At 39.7% G+C, this 15,732-nt stretch overlaps 1 protein-coding gene across 1 annotated transcript in view; it reads left to right on the forward strand.

The window, feature by feature from the left end:
• LGR6 (leucine rich repeat containing G protein-coupled receptor 6) overlaps positions 1 to 15,732 on the forward strand; it is a 655,213-nt gene that overhangs the window by 157,674 nt on the left and 481,807 nt on the right. Inside the window, exon 4 of the mRNA XM_044076136.1 lies at positions 7,969 to 8,037. Within this exon, the coding sequence (XP_043932071.1) occupies positions 7,969 to 8,037 (69 nt within the window). The remainder of the gene's footprint in view (positions 1 to 7,968; positions 8,038 to 15,732) is intronic.

Consider the following 15,732-nt stretch of genomic DNA (forward strand, 5'->3'; position numbering starts at 1 on the left):
TGGCTAGGTGTGCTAGGAAGCCATGCACTGATGCGTTGACATGTACTGCCTAGGTGTACTAGGAAGCCATGCACAGATGCATTCACTTGTACTGGCTAGGTGTTCTAGGAAGCCATGCACTGATGCGTTGACATGAACTGACTAGGAATGCTAGGAAGCCACGCACAGATGCATTTACATATACTTTCTAGGTGTGCTAGTAAGCCATGCACAGATGCTTCTATATGTACTGGCTAGGTGTGCTAGTAAGCCATGCACAGATGCTTCTATATGTACTGGCTAGGTGTGCTAGTGAACTATGCATAGATGTTTATTTGTATTTACTGAGTGGCTGTGGTAGGAAGCTTTACAGAGATGTTTCCAGACACGTGCTGAGAGTACTAGTAAGATTTCCTCAGTTATGTTTACATATACTGTCTGAGTGCTGATGTCAAGCAGCAGCTACTCTATGTAAAAGTCACTGTTTATCTAAGCTTTGCCTCAGTGCATTTATTTATGTTAATCGGATGCAATGAACATTTAGGCAAATCCACAACAAATGATCCTGAGGCCTGCTCATGAACACAACAGCCACCTCCATTTTAGCAGCAGCAGGAATCAACTAAAAATTATGCAAAGAACACTGCAGTGTAGCAGGCAAGAAGAAAAACAGAATAGTGATCAAGATGGCAGACTAGGTGGTTGCATGACTAAAATGTCAATAACTAGGACTAAAGTTGAGTCTGCATACTAAAAAGTGTTTAGGAAACTTTTTTTTTAAATAGAGGAGTTTTTAGAACACTGGTGCATGTGGTCTTGTCTTAGTTGTCCACCACCCTGGGTCACTTTTACAAAGCTATTTACAGTTCTGCCCATTTGTTAATACTGTTCCAAGAGTGCTTCCATAAGCAATAGCAGAGCAGCTGTGTGAGGTGCTTAGTGTAGCACCTAAGCTTCAAGGGAGAGACACTTGCATCAGGGAGCCAGGCTTGTTTCTAAAGCACTAATGATTGATACTCCTATGGTCTGTCACTGGTGTGTGACTGCAGGACTTTCCTCAGAATGTTGATATGTCCATCTGTAAGGGATTTCCCCTTTCCAAGTGATAATGTGACCTCAGAGTTGGTATAATGAGGAAGCAGGGATGTGGGGGAATGGAGCAACCCTCTACACTGGGGGTGCAGGAGAGTTATGTTTCATGTTTTGGAGCACTATTCCCATTTCTGAAGATAGACTCATTTGTGTCACTCATTTGTGAATTGATCACAGTTGAGTAAGCATGTTGTCAGAGAGCCTACCTGCTTACATTTTTTTTCTATTATGTTTTACAGTTTCACATTTATCAGTTATTGAGCTAAGCTTGCCTACAAGTTATCCTTCTTCTCTAGGAGAACTGAAGATGTCTTGTGGTAACAAATGACATCATAGCAGCACAAGATTAGCATTACCCTTGTGTAAGGAGCCTTCTAGCTCCTCAGGCTGAACAACAAATGTCACTGAGTACAGGCCCATGACTTAGTTATCTAAGAGTCTCTCCTTCTTTCTTTCAGTACATTGCAATAGTAATTAGCTTACACAACTGTATTTTGTTATGTAACTGCAATGTGAATACAAAAAAGGAACAACATAAGAGCACTTCCCTAGCGTTCTTTATGAGATCATATTCATAATCAGCATAGAGTCCATTATGAAATGTTGATGTGTACTGTATCAGTTACATATTATGTCAAAGTCTGCATGCTGACAGCACACTTACCTGAAACAAAAACTGGCTGAAACTACATTGATTGCAAAAGGAAAACAAGTTGTCTCCTTTTATAATCAGTAAAAAAAAATTACCATTAAATTGCAGCACACGTTGTGTGCAGATTGGTACTGTTAAGAAAACTGTATTTAATAATGTAATTTGTAGGGTTAGGATTAGGGACAGAGGTAGAGTTTGGGTTAGTGCACAAGTCAGGTGCGCTAACCCTATCCCTGTTCCAAACCCACCTCCATCTCAATGTATTACATTACTAAAAAACTTTTTCCCTAACAGTGATGCTTAACAAGATACACATACAGAGACACACTTACACAGTGATACACATACAAAGCACAAAATCAGACCCTTTCCCTATCTCTTACTTTAACACAGTTACATACAGACTATCCCTCCAGTGCTGAAACTTTCAGTGTATCCAAAAGCTTTGATATCACCATGCATTCCCAAGTACTGTTACCACACATTCATATCCTCACCGAAGGCAATATTCAATGCTGCTTCCTTTGTTATTCCCTGCACTCAGCTACAAGTGCATTTGACTATATCAGACAGTAGAAATAGCTGTTGGCAACCTGTGTATTCGACATGGTGCACAACAACCTCAGCATCATGTTGTAAACCACGTCTCCCGAGTGGTAGTGATACCACAGTGGCAGCGAGAAGAGTATGGTAAACCATAATTCCCTATCCCTTGCAACGGTCTGCAGCTTATCCAGTGGTATCCCCAGGTATGTGCAGGAAAGCTGAAAAATAAATTCCGTCCATCACATCCTGGGTCTGCTAAGGTCCTCCACCCAGTGGGCTGTGCCTTGTACACTTTCTGTGGAAGGAACAGAAGGCTGTTTTCTTAAGGTTCCCAAACCACCTCAGCTAATACTGTCAGCATGGAGAAGTAGGAGGAATAGTGGCTGTACGCCAAGGGCCTCATGGGTTAACAAGCTCCTCACTGTTTCACAGAGAGTCGACTCAGCAGACTTCCAAAAAAACCTAATTTCTGCTTCCTCTATTTTCATTATCATCTTTTTGGTCACTTTGCAATGCTAATGATCATGGATGAGAATGGGGATAGAGGCCCACTGGTACATTTATTTATTTATATATTGTGATGCCCAGGAGGCTAAAGAAACGGTCACATACCAATACAAATAAAATATAATACTTTAATTCACTAATACAATTTAGCACTTTTGTCCCTAAAAATGGGACTTCATCAGAATATATAATTAACTGCATCACATCCTTTTATAATATCAAGGCAATCTCTTACCCAAATTCTTAAAGATCCAGTCAGTAAAACAGGGCTGAGACTATTGAAATCATTAAGTAAACAAAGAATTATTGACACCAGTATAACAATGAGCAAGTCATTATTTTCATTTTTTTAAAAATCAAATGCAAAAATTAAAAAGCTACTGTCTTTCTGAAATAAAAAAGCATACAGTGTTTAATTAAAAAGTACATTAAATTGTTTGAAGGTATTATTTTTAAAAATAGTTTCAGTTCATGTTGAATAAATAATCCCAAATTAATTATAAACAGTCCTAAAACAAATTAATTTTCCCAACATAACCTTCAATGAAATAAATAATTATAAAGTCCCAGACAAAGTGGACACTCTTGACCATTGCAATACAGTTTTTATTGAAACACTTTCATTCAAACTGGGGGGTGGGCTTTATACTCTAATTTTGTTTCCCACTCACCCCTCTGGGGATTTGTTTTAACCTTTTCTAGTTTACTAGTTTACCAAATGTTAAATCTTTATAACCTTTGCACTTTTGTGTATCTTTAAAAAATCATTATTAGAATTCTTCATCTTAATATCGCAAAAGTGTTCATAAATTCTTTTCTTTAGTGATCTCTCAGTTTTTCACATGCAAAATCCTGGACAAGCTGAACATTTCTCAGTATAGACCACTGCTGAATGCAAACAATTGCCCTTATATAGTTTTAAAGGGGTAACAAATGAATGCAGTAAGAAATATGATCCCCTTTAGATGTAGATTTTATGAGCAGTCATGATGTTACTACACATGAAAGTACCGGAACATTTGCAACAAACACATCATTCGAAAGGAATTTGGTTATTCAATAACAATGAATGTTCAAATCAGGTTAAAAGACTTGTAATGAATAATTGGAGCATTGTGAAAGTAAATCCAACAGTATTTGAAAAAGCTGGGTCCCACCCAAGAGTTATATTCAAGATGGCATCTAATTTTTAAGATTTATTAGAAAAAGGGACCAGGGATGTGGTTTCTGACTAGAAGATCAGTAAATATAATGGTGCTGTGATTGTAAGCAGTGTTCCTTTATTTTAGAAGCTGAATTTAAACTCTTGGCAATTGCCTGAGCAGCCCTTTAAACTTACAGAAGAGCAATTGTTTGATTTCAGACTGGTATATACTGGGAAATGCTCAGTTTGTCCAGGTTTTTATATGAGAAAAACTGAGACCATTGAAGCAAAGAATTTATGAACCCTGTTATATGGTATTAGGATGAAGAATTCTAATAATGTAGTTTTAAACTTACACAAAAGTGTAATGGTTATAAAGATTTTAAATTTGTTATACTAGAAAAGGTTGAAACAAATCTTGAGGGTGTAAGTATAAAATAAAATTATAGAGTATAAGGAACTACTCTGGCAGTTCAAATTAAATGCCACCACCCACAGGTTTGAATGAAAATGTTTCAATAAAACCTGTATTAAAGTTACGTTCCGCTAAACTTTGACACTGTTTTTACAATGGTCAAGAGTGACTGCTTTATCTGTGACTTAATAATTATTTATGTCAGTAAAGGTTATATTGGGAAAATCCATTTGTTTTAGGATTGTTTTATAATGAATTTAGTATTATTTATTCCACATGAACTACAATTGTTTTAAATGTATATGTATGTGTGTATATATATATATATATATATATATATATATATATATATATATATATATATATAAAACCTCAAGTTTGAAGACATGACTACAAAGTTAAGCAGTCATCTTCAGCCCAAGGTGCTGTGGTACAAAGCACACATATAATCCACTCCTGTTTTTGAACATGGTGTTTGTATGGACAATCCATGATAGGCACAGCAGACACCACCTGGATTCACAACAGGCAAGCTGTTCCTTCTAGTGACACCCCTGCAGGTCTCTCCATTATTACTCACATGACTGCTGAAGTGAGGAACTTCAGAATCTGTAGGTGGTACCCTATCAAGAGCTGTACCCATAATTTCTAAGATAAGCTTTTATTTGCATATGCAAGTTGTAGTTGCATTGAGGTGAACTTCTACACAACCAGTAGTTTGCGAGTTTTATCCCACCTTCCCAGGGCCTCTTCTAAGGGTCAGCTCCAGAGTAAGACAGAGAACCCTCCTGCTGTTGAAGTGTGGTTCTAGAGCCAGTGCTGTATATAGAGTTCTGACCAACTAAATCTTGAAAATATTTTTCAGCCTTCTGCACAAGCTTACCTCTGACTTCATCCTGAGTGTTAAGATGGCATTCCATGTCCTAAGAGCCAGTTGCCATTACCAGGGTCTAGTCCATCTTACTCTATCCCATTTCAATTTGCTGCTTGACTGGTATTACACCTTATTCTGACTCTTTTGTCTTGTGGCTGGTGAACTGCAAAGTTGCTCCACACAGATTTTTATAGGCTGAGCCCACTGAGGTTGTATGTTTCACATGGTCACTGGGTATTTATGCTGAACATCACCCTGAGGTCTGGCTCCAGTGGTGGGGCTCTTGGGTGGTGAGCTCACAAAGTTGCTCCACACAACCTTTTTTCAGGCTAAGTCCAGTTGGGCTATATGTTTCACCTGGCCACTAAGCACTGACCAGTGAACACCACCCCAGGCCTAGCTTCAGGGGTGAGGCCTGGTATTCCTTTCTGGGTGAGGTTCTTAGATTATTTAAATGACCCATCAGGGGTATTCTGGATTGCTGCTTGGCTGGACCCTCCAGTTAAGCCATTTTGCCAAGGGTGACCCATCAAGGAGCATACAGCTCAAGATAACATAGCCCCAAGGATCTAAACACACATAAACCCCTCTAGGATAATAAGATCATGACCCAAGGAGGGCAGGCATCACTTTGTTGCGTTAAAATAGAGTTTTTTTTCTTTTGTTTTGTTTTCTTTTTGTCCTTCTCAGCTTTCACCATCAAGCACCATCTGATCTGCAATTTGAATTCATGTGTTGCCATGTCCTGACTACTAAGCTAGGCAGTGGAGGTGAGAATCCGTAATCAGGCAGTCACTGGGGATCATTGGGCTCTAAGTCTTCTTCCCTTATACCCAGACAGAAGTACAGACTAATGCAGAAGGGTACACAGTACTAGTGATGTGTATATATTTTCAAACACCTAGCCCTGCTTTAGTCCTGTTCACAGTTTGCTAGGGATGGCATGCTGTTCTGTTGGTACTTTGCTACTTGCACTATCCTCTAACATATGATGCTCACACAAGTCACAGTCCTCTGATAGCTCAGACAATCTCTACTACTCACTTCCAACCCTCCCCAGCCAGCTACTCCAAAGATTAAGCTCATTATTTCCACTTGGGTCATCTGGGTTCCACTCACGGCTTTAGCATTCTGTGCCATGGAGTTAACCTAAAAACAGATTTTTGAGGAGTGATCCCTGTATCTGGGTTACACTCAGGACTTTATCATTCTGTGATAAAATGGCTCTCAACAAGGAAGTTAAGCATACCTCTCAACTGTACAGATTTTCAAAGAATGTCCAGATTTTTGTCTCATATTTTTAGTCTGTTTTTCATAAAACTGTGTTTTCCTGGCAAATTAGTGGCAAATCATTATTTATTTTATTTATTTAACATTTGTTAACCGGGTTGGTCCATCTGAGCCAAGGGCCCATTTTTAGTGGAGACCCGAGGAGGAAAGCTCCATATAATACACAGATATACAAAAGACATTCAGTAACAAAGTGATAAAAATACAATCATATAACATGTGGAAATAAGCTCCCCCTATAGCACAAAAACTAAGTAAAAGATGAAAAATTCCAAACAATATGCAGTCATGCAAAAGACATACAGTATCATAGTATAGTACAATCATATGATGTGTGAAGATAAGCACTAAAGACTGAAGTTAGAAAATCATGGCAGACATTTGAGTTTCAGGCTTCATACCCTTCAGAAAATCCATGCTAATGCAAAACCTGTTATTGTATCAACTTTCTAAATTTGTAAGAGCAATATTTTAAAATTGTCCCTAGTTTTGGGCCTTTGTCCCACTTTTATTAATGGCTTTGTCCAGATTTCTTGCTCTAAGAGGTTGAGAGGTATGAAGTTAAGACAAAGCCTGCTTTGTTACTGCTAAATACTCTACTTAGCTGTTCTCAAATTATTTCTGCCTGTGCCTTTACAAGTATGTTGAAAAGAAATTATACTTTATTAAAACAGTGTTGCTTTTGTCCCGTGTTCTGTATGTTCTTGTAACAGTGCGATCCATAGTCCTCACTATGGGAAGTCTTCCTGCTGCATATCCCACAATGCATCTAACAGTGAAGGAGACTTTAGCCTGTCTTGATGACAGTCACCTTTCAGAAGCAAAACATAACCCACAGTGTAGCAAGCCGTGCATTGTAGATACCCAGCAAGGTATCTTAGCAGGTATCATGATCCTGGGCTCAGAAATATTCCTATCAGTGTCTGAAATACATTCAAAGCAATGCAACAAAGACTACATTTTATCTACTTCAAAGTAAACTAGATACAATAACCAGAGGCATACCTCTCAAGTGTACCTCATTACGAGTAATGTACCTCATTTGGGATCTTAAAAAGTTCATGCTCCTCGAAGTTCCTCAAAGTTCCACAGTGAAAGACTCTGTCACACATTCAGTGTTAGGAATTTTTTTAGTGAAATCCATTGTAAATAGAAATGAATCATATTAATTCATTAACAGATCTTCTTTATAAGTAAAACCAGCATATTTTAACCATCCTATGACCTTCCTAGTTGAAGGTGTTAGTAAGCCATTAGTATGTGTTCCACATTTTGCCCATTTGTTCCAGATTATGAGGGCTAGTGTTCCTCATTTTTGACATGGAAGGTTGAGAGCTATGACCAGAGGACTCTAGTTTCCAGTGTTGTGAAAGCCTCTCATTTTATGATTGTGAAATAAAGTGTGCTTCATTTGAAATGGAACTTCTGTCGAACACCATTCCTAATTTCTTTAATTTTTGTGTTTTCAGAGATTTAAACTACAATGAACTGACAGAATTTCCTGTAGCAATAAGAACACTGGGAAAACTCCAAGAACTGTAAGTAGTGTTAGTGGAATTTCTAAGAGGCCTTTTCTATTACTTTATAGTTTAAAACTAGTCATTCAGTCTGCGGATGATTATGTGACTAGGTAATAACTAGTCAGTGATCAAAGGTGAGAATCAAACCCTGTACCTTGTGTTGTTGAGATAAATACCTTAACCACTATGCCAACCACCAACTCTGTCTCATTGAAAAGATTCTGTTGTACAGTAATTTCCAGGTATAATTAAGTCAAGCAAGTAACATAAAGTGAGGGAATGCTGACTTGTACAGAAAACCTGTTTACCTAAACAGTTATCTACTCCATCTCCACTTGCTCATCCATAACAGCAACCTCATTTCAGCATCGGAAGTCACTTACTGCATTATTCTATTCTTGCTCTCTTTATAATTCTCTAATTAACCTTGTTGTGTTGAGTTGTTCCTGCATGTGTTGGCTGTACAGTCTGTTTTAATTTTGTTCTAATGCTAGTCATTGCTGTCTTACTATTTGTGTTCTTCAACTCCTATTGTATTCCTTCCATATGCACTTCAGAACATGTACTTCATCCAGATATGTACTTCAAAATGGGTCTGTGTCATAACACTGAAACTCATAACTCTGAAATTCATAAGGTCAAACCCATTTCACTGAAAACATTCTCCACAAAAATATATCCTAAAAACATGTACTTCATCCATACATGTACTTCAAAACAGGTCTGTGTCATAACACTGAAAACTATAACACTGAAACTTGTAAGATCGAACCCATTTCACTGAAAACATTCTCCACAAAAATTATATCCCAAAAACATGCACTTCATCCATATATGTACTTCAAAACAGGTCTGTGTTATAACACGGAAAACTATAACACTGAAACTCGTAAGGACAAACCCATTTCACTGAAAGCCCGTAATAGTGAAAACTCATTTCATGGCAAACATTCTCCACAAAAAGTCTATCCTAAAAACATGATGTTATGTTGTCCTAGTTTGTCTTCATTCTTGCTGGTTGTTCCAACTCGGCCTATTACTAAAGCTTGAGAGCTTCCACTGGCTCGAGGCTATACCCTATCCCATCATGTTTAGGGAAGAAAACCCATATCTCAACAAAAAGAGCTTCTTCTTTGGCTCCTGCTTCTGAGCCGGCTAGAAAGCTATCTAAGGTTACCATTTCAGACCCAAAGGCTTTCAGGCCTGAAAAGACTATTCCTTCGGTTCTATCAGTTTTGTCGGAACCGTATAGAAGCCATATATTGAGCAGGTCCCCAACCTTGAAGCCAGTCTCCTCAGTTCCTCAGTAACCTATTTTACAGTCTGTGGCTGATAGTGTAAAATCCTTGGCCCCATCCTCTTGATACTTCAAGAGTCTATCAGATGATGACGTGGAGCAGGTGGTCAAGAGGTTGCTTTGGACTCCGGCTCTGGTCAAGATCCTTTTGAGTCCAGCCCAAAAGGAATTGGAACTGATTTCTGCTACTGCCCCTTCTACTATTCCTCCTCCGACCTGAGTGGTTTCAGAGCCAGAGTGCTTGGATGTGTTGGTGGTGGAACCGTTGGGTACGAGACTCACCCCAGGGTTTTTGGTCCCAAGTTCTGGTCCAACCTCTTCAGTACTATCTTCTGTCAAGGGGTCTGGAAGCTGATACTCCCCCATCGGGTCCGGGGAAGAGAGTCGGATCTGACCCTTGTCGGATCCGAATCTACCTCTCGGGGTATCTGCGTGGATGACTTTGGCTCCTACATCAGCCTCGGAGCCTGCCTCCTTGGTGTGAGAGGGGTTTCCTGGCTCTTCGGAGCTGGAGGCTTCCTCGGACCCAGTTTGTGCTGCCTTCAAGGTGATGAGGAGTGTTCTGTCACCCTTGACGGCTCCAGTCTGGGTTGCTAGCACTCTTCCTCCAAAAGTGCCAGTGTCTGACTCTCTACCTTCCTTCCCCACCAGGCGAAGAGAACTGATGCCCCAGGATGTCCCATTGGGTGTATCCCTCTCTTCCGAAACCTCCCCAGAGGATGCCTTTGGGGAGGTCCCTCAGAAGAAAACATGTAAGAGGAAACATATAGACTCCCCTGAGGAGTCTGTCATTTCAGATATGGACTTGGATGATTCAGAAGGGTCCCCACAGTCACCTTCTGAGTATGTCTCCTTCTCAGACATCCTACAGATCCCGAAGCAGAAAGGTGGCTGGAAGACCCTCACCCCATCTGAAGATGAGTCCGTATACCTGGAGGCATTTCATTCTCAACCCTCCACCTCTAGGGTGTCTCTGCCTTTTTACCAGCTCCTCAACATTATTAGTGGAAAGGCATGGGGCTCTCCAGAATCCGTGGAACCTGTTCTGAGGAGACCCAACAAATTTTATAACAGCACTGTCAGACAAAGACTTTTTAACCAAAGGTGTCCCAGTAGATGCTATGGTGGTATCTGCAGTCACCAAAAAGTAGTTAGCTGAGACTTCTTTATCTGCCCATGTGCCAAATAAGGAGTCTCGAATGATGGACAGGTATGGGAAGCATATGTTCTCATCAGCAGCTTTTACACTCAGATCTCTGAACTATTTGACCCATTTTACCAGACTTCAGAGGGATCTTCTAAAGGAGCTAGGTGATACACTCCAAGGTTCCACAGCTGGAGGGGTTCCAGGCAAGGTGACCGCCCAGCTTGCTACCTTAAATTCAGTAGTCAACTCCTCTATATGGCTCATTTCTTATGCAGCCGATGGTGCGAGTAGGGCAGCTGGTACAGGAATCGCTCTGAGGAGGCATTCCTGGGTGTGCCTTTGCAAGTTCACTGAGCCCTTCAAGTCTTCCTTCACTAATGCCCTTTTTGATGGCTCATCCTTGGTTGGCCCAAAAGATAAAGAGACTCTGACAAGGTGTGAACAAGAAGGCAAAACTCTGTCTTCCGTGGGAGTACGTTTTTCCCTCCTTACCAGGCCTTATACCAAAGGCTAGAAGGGTGGGAAAATGTGGTTCCATAAATCTCAAAGAGCTTCACCAGATGCAAGTGGTGAATCTTCCCCCAGAGGCAAAGGGGGAAATAACAATGGAAGACGCCAACCTCGTGGCAGAGGGGGTCTGCAAAATCAGGGTGACAGAGATACGTTCTCTGGCAGACACTTCCAGCGCTCCTGAAAGGAGGCCCACCTGTCCACTTCTGGAGGCAGTCAGGGGCAGACTACCACTGTGTCTGAAAGCCTGGTTAAACATCACTCAAGACAAATGGGTACAGTCAATAATATCCAGGGGATACAACATACCCTTCTGCACCCCACCACCAAAAACAAGATTAGGCCCAGACATTCAACCCTGTCAAAGGGATCAAGCAACCCTAGAGATACAAAAGTTGCTAAGAAAAAGAGTCATCCAAGAAGTCCCTGCAGACCAAACCGGATCTGGAACTTACTCAAGGTTCTTTTTATTTCCAAATAAAACAGGGGACTGGAGACCCATCTTGGATCTCAGCAGGCTGAACAAGTCCATAAAAAAAATCAAAGTTCCGGGTGGTGACACTGCAGTTTATATTCCTCTTTCTGGGAAAAGACAATTGGATGTGCTCAATAGAGCTTCAGGATCCATACTACCATATAAAAATGAACAGACGATCCAGGAGACATCCACACTTCTGGCTGGGAGCCAGTCATTACCAATTCCGAGGTCTGCCCTTTGGTCTCACTACAGCCCCCATAGTGTTCACCAAATGCATGGCAGTAGTCACGGCTCACGTGAGTCATCTAGGATTCTGGGTGATTCCACACTTAGACGACTGGCTCCTGACCGCCACAACCAAGCCTCTACTAACCAAGGCAAGAGACACCACCGTTCATCTTTGCTCGAAACTGGGCATTACCATAAATTTCAAAAAATCTGCCTTGTTGCCATCACAGAGTATTACATTCATAGGAGCAGACTTAAACACAGAAGACATGGTAGCAAAACTGCCTGACGACAGGATACAGACACTGTGACATTAAGTGTCCATCTTGCTCTCAAAAAAGAAAGTACAGGCAAAGTTGGTTCTAAAGGTCTTGGGCACTATGGCAGCTGCTAAAACATTAGTACCTCTGGCACGTCTACATATGAGAGTCCTACAGTGGCGTCTCTTCGCTCAATGATCTATGCAGGAGTTAAAAAAGGAGGCCAGCATCAAATGAGTAAGAAAACCATAAATTTAATGTGGCAACACCAAATATACACACACACAATCAGACAGGTTTCGGCAAACCTGCCTTCTTCAGTGATAAACACACAATCTTATAATGGCATAATATATACCCCAATCAATTAAACACTTTAAGCAACATCACCCTGAGGCTGCAAACCCAACCATTAATTATAGATGATCATTGAGACCCGGAGAAAACAATCCACCCAACCTAATTATCCAACTTTTTTCTTTTTTTATTAAGTAGGGCATGCCACCCTAACTTATTGGACCTGTCCCCCTGAATTTTGTCAATAATTATAAAGTTGAATCTGGCTGTAGTGTGGGTCATTACATGTTTATATAGGGCACTGGATGTCCATTTGTTCCGAATGTCACTTAAATGTTCAAACATACATACACGTAATGGCCTGGAGGTCTGCCCAACATAAAAAGAAGAGCATGAACATGTGGCTAAATAAATCAGCCAATCAGTCCCACAATTGGCAAAAAATTGAATGTCATAAACTTTGCTGGTGTTTCTGCTAGGAAATTGTTTGGATTTTCGCATAAACTGGCAAAACAAACAATGACCACAGGGAAAGGACCCAATCAGTTTATCCCCAATTAAAGTGAGTTGTCATTCCAAATATCTGATGAAACAGCCATGTTTATAATGGTTAAAATAAGACCCATGAGTATGCCCCCTGCGATAAGAAAATTGACATCTTGGAGTAAGAATGTTACATAAATCCTCATTTGCTAATAAAATATTCCAATTGTTATTAATAATGTCACTGATTATGTTGATATTCCTACCATAGGTAGTCACAAACCTGATGGCATTATCCTTAATTTGGGACTTATCCCGATAATCCAAAAGTTCAGACCTATCCTGACCCCTTGCCCAAGTACTGGCAGACATAATGTTGTTATATTGGTATCCCCTGACTTGAAATCTATGAATGAGATCCCTTCAATAATATTCATAACTATCCCCTGTGGAACAAATACATTTAATATGTAGAAATTGTAACTTTGGTGTATTTTTAATAATGTGATGTGGATGAAGGCTGGTGGCTAATAGTAGGTTATTATACTGAGGATGTTTGCAAAACACCTGTGAACTGTGAACTTAATGTATTATCAGTATTCCTCGTGATTGTAACATCCAAAAAATGTATTTGTTGCAAATTCGTGTTAAATGTAAATTCAATGCCCCATTTATTATCATTGAGGTATTGAATAAATTCTGATAAATATATTTCATCTGACTGCCATATCATCCAACAATCATCCAGATATCTTCTCCAGATATCAATTTCCTCCAAGAAGATGTTATGTGAGCTATCATAAATCAGTTGATCCTCAGGGAATCCCATAAACAGATCGGCATAAATGGGAGCAAAGGACGCTCCCATAGCCGTTCCTCACACCTGCCAGTAGCAATCACCCTGAAAAAAGAAAACATTTTTTGTAAGGACATGTATAGCCATACATATCAACAAAGTGTTGAATCCCTGAGGATACAAATCCGCTTTATCTAACCAATATTTCATAGCTTCCAGACCTGCCCAATGAGGTATGTTGGTATATAAAGCCGAGACGTCCAATGTACATAATAACCAGTCCGGCTCTAATTGTAGATCCAATATTATTTTCAGAAATTCAGTAGTATCCTGAATTCTAGATCAAACCAGTTTTAATAATGGCTGTAAATGTTAGGTCAGGAAAGCAGACAGAGGCTCACTAAGAGAGCGTATGCCACAGACAATAGGTCTCCCCGGTGGTTTCTCCAAATTTTTATGAATTTTTGGTAGCAGATATAGGTATTGTTTCCGAGGATCCCCCAGTGTTAGATGTTGCTTAACAGAGACACTTATTATACCTTCTTTGGCCGCCTGTTCAAGAAACGTATCAATTTCTTTCCTGAAGCCTAAGGTGGGGTCAAGCGGCATATGCATGTAATGTCTAGCATCTTGAAGTTGTCTATGAGCTTCGGATGAATAATAACTAGTATCCATTACAACCACTGCCCCACCCTTGTCACCCGGCACAATAACTATATTGGTGTTCTTTTTCAGGTTAATGAGTGCCTGTTGTTCTGCAGCTGTTAAATTATGACTGAGTATTCTTGATTGACCAATCTTGAAATGTAGATGTTTGAGCACAGCGTCCTGAAATATCAAAACATGTTTATTCATGGGTGGCACAAAATTGGACTGATGAAATCTGAACTCATTAGATCTTTGAGAATTATCCTGAGTAGCAAAAAACAATTTTAGATTAAGAAAGAGTCCTACAAAAAGTTAAGACATCATTGACCACACTATCTTCTTCAACAAAAAAAAAACAGGGACATAGTTCAATCCTTTATTAAGAAGTTGTTTAACTTCTGTCAATGCAATGGAAGAAATGTTATGTACATTATAAAAATCATTTATCTAGGAACTAGTACTTTTAACAAGGCTTCCACACTGTCTATGTTTTCTACCCCCCCCCCCCCTGGTGTTTAAGCCTAAAGGGTAGTCAGCACCTCAGCACCTCGTTTTTTGTTAGGATCAGGGGACTCTTGAGTATTAGCATATTCTATATCAGTGGCTGATGATTCCTCCCCTGAGGTACTACTATACCTATTTTTGGACTTCTTTAAAATAGAGTGGGGTCTTTTCCTCTTAAATTTGGTTGAAGGAGTGTTCAAATCAGAAAATATCACATTTTTTCTTAGGCCAAAGGGTTTACCCCATTCATAATCCCCTAAATCTCGATTAAACTTATGAGTTTTTTTGGCTTTCAAATGTTTAAGTGTGAGCAGGTCCTTAGTTAATTTGCTAAAACAGGTCTTATAGTGGGTTTGCCCTTCATAAGGTTTAATTTATTCACATATTGTTTGAACATCAGAAATATTGATGTCAATCATACGCTCATAATAAGATGCTAAGATGTTCACAATACCCATCTTGTTGTGCATTCGACCATTCCTCAGCTAATCTATCATCAATAAGAGCTACTAATGGCTGTGTTCAAATTCTCAACCCTCTAGGGGTGATATTTTTGGTCTGATAGGCTTTAAATAATTTTAGGTGCCGTACATTGGTACGGAGAGTAGTCATATTTGTGGTCAATCTGCCAAATAACTCAGAACAACAGTCAACCGTGTCCTGAGCCGCAAAATCACCTGTATTATCTCTAGATTAGGCCAGACCAAAAACATGTAAATCATGTTTGTCTACTGAAAGTCCCTGCAAAATGGTCGTAAGATCCATTCTGTTGGTAAAGATCCAAGGTTAAGAATCCACTTAATAAAATATGTCTTGTCCCCTAAATGGATCTATCACAATATCTATTGGACATCTGTTAGTCAAAAGGTCATAAATTCTGGGTTTTGTGATTGTTTTTTGGTTCTCAGGATAATTCTCAATGATCTAATGCATTCAGATTTCATCAGTCCAATTATGTGCCCCCCATGAATAAACACGTTTCGATATTTCAGGACACTATGCTCAAACATCTACATTTCAAGACTGGTCAATCAAGAATACTCAGTCATAATTTAACAGCTGCAG

The sequence above is a fragment of the Protopterus annectens genome, chromosome 7.part0, assembly GCF_019279795.1.
Source record: "Protopterus annectens isolate FY-2018-M chromosome 7.part0, PAN1.0, whole genome shotgun sequence".
NCBI classification, from domain to species: Eukaryota; Metazoa; Chordata; order Ceratodontiformes; family Protopteridae; genus Protopterus; species Protopterus annectens.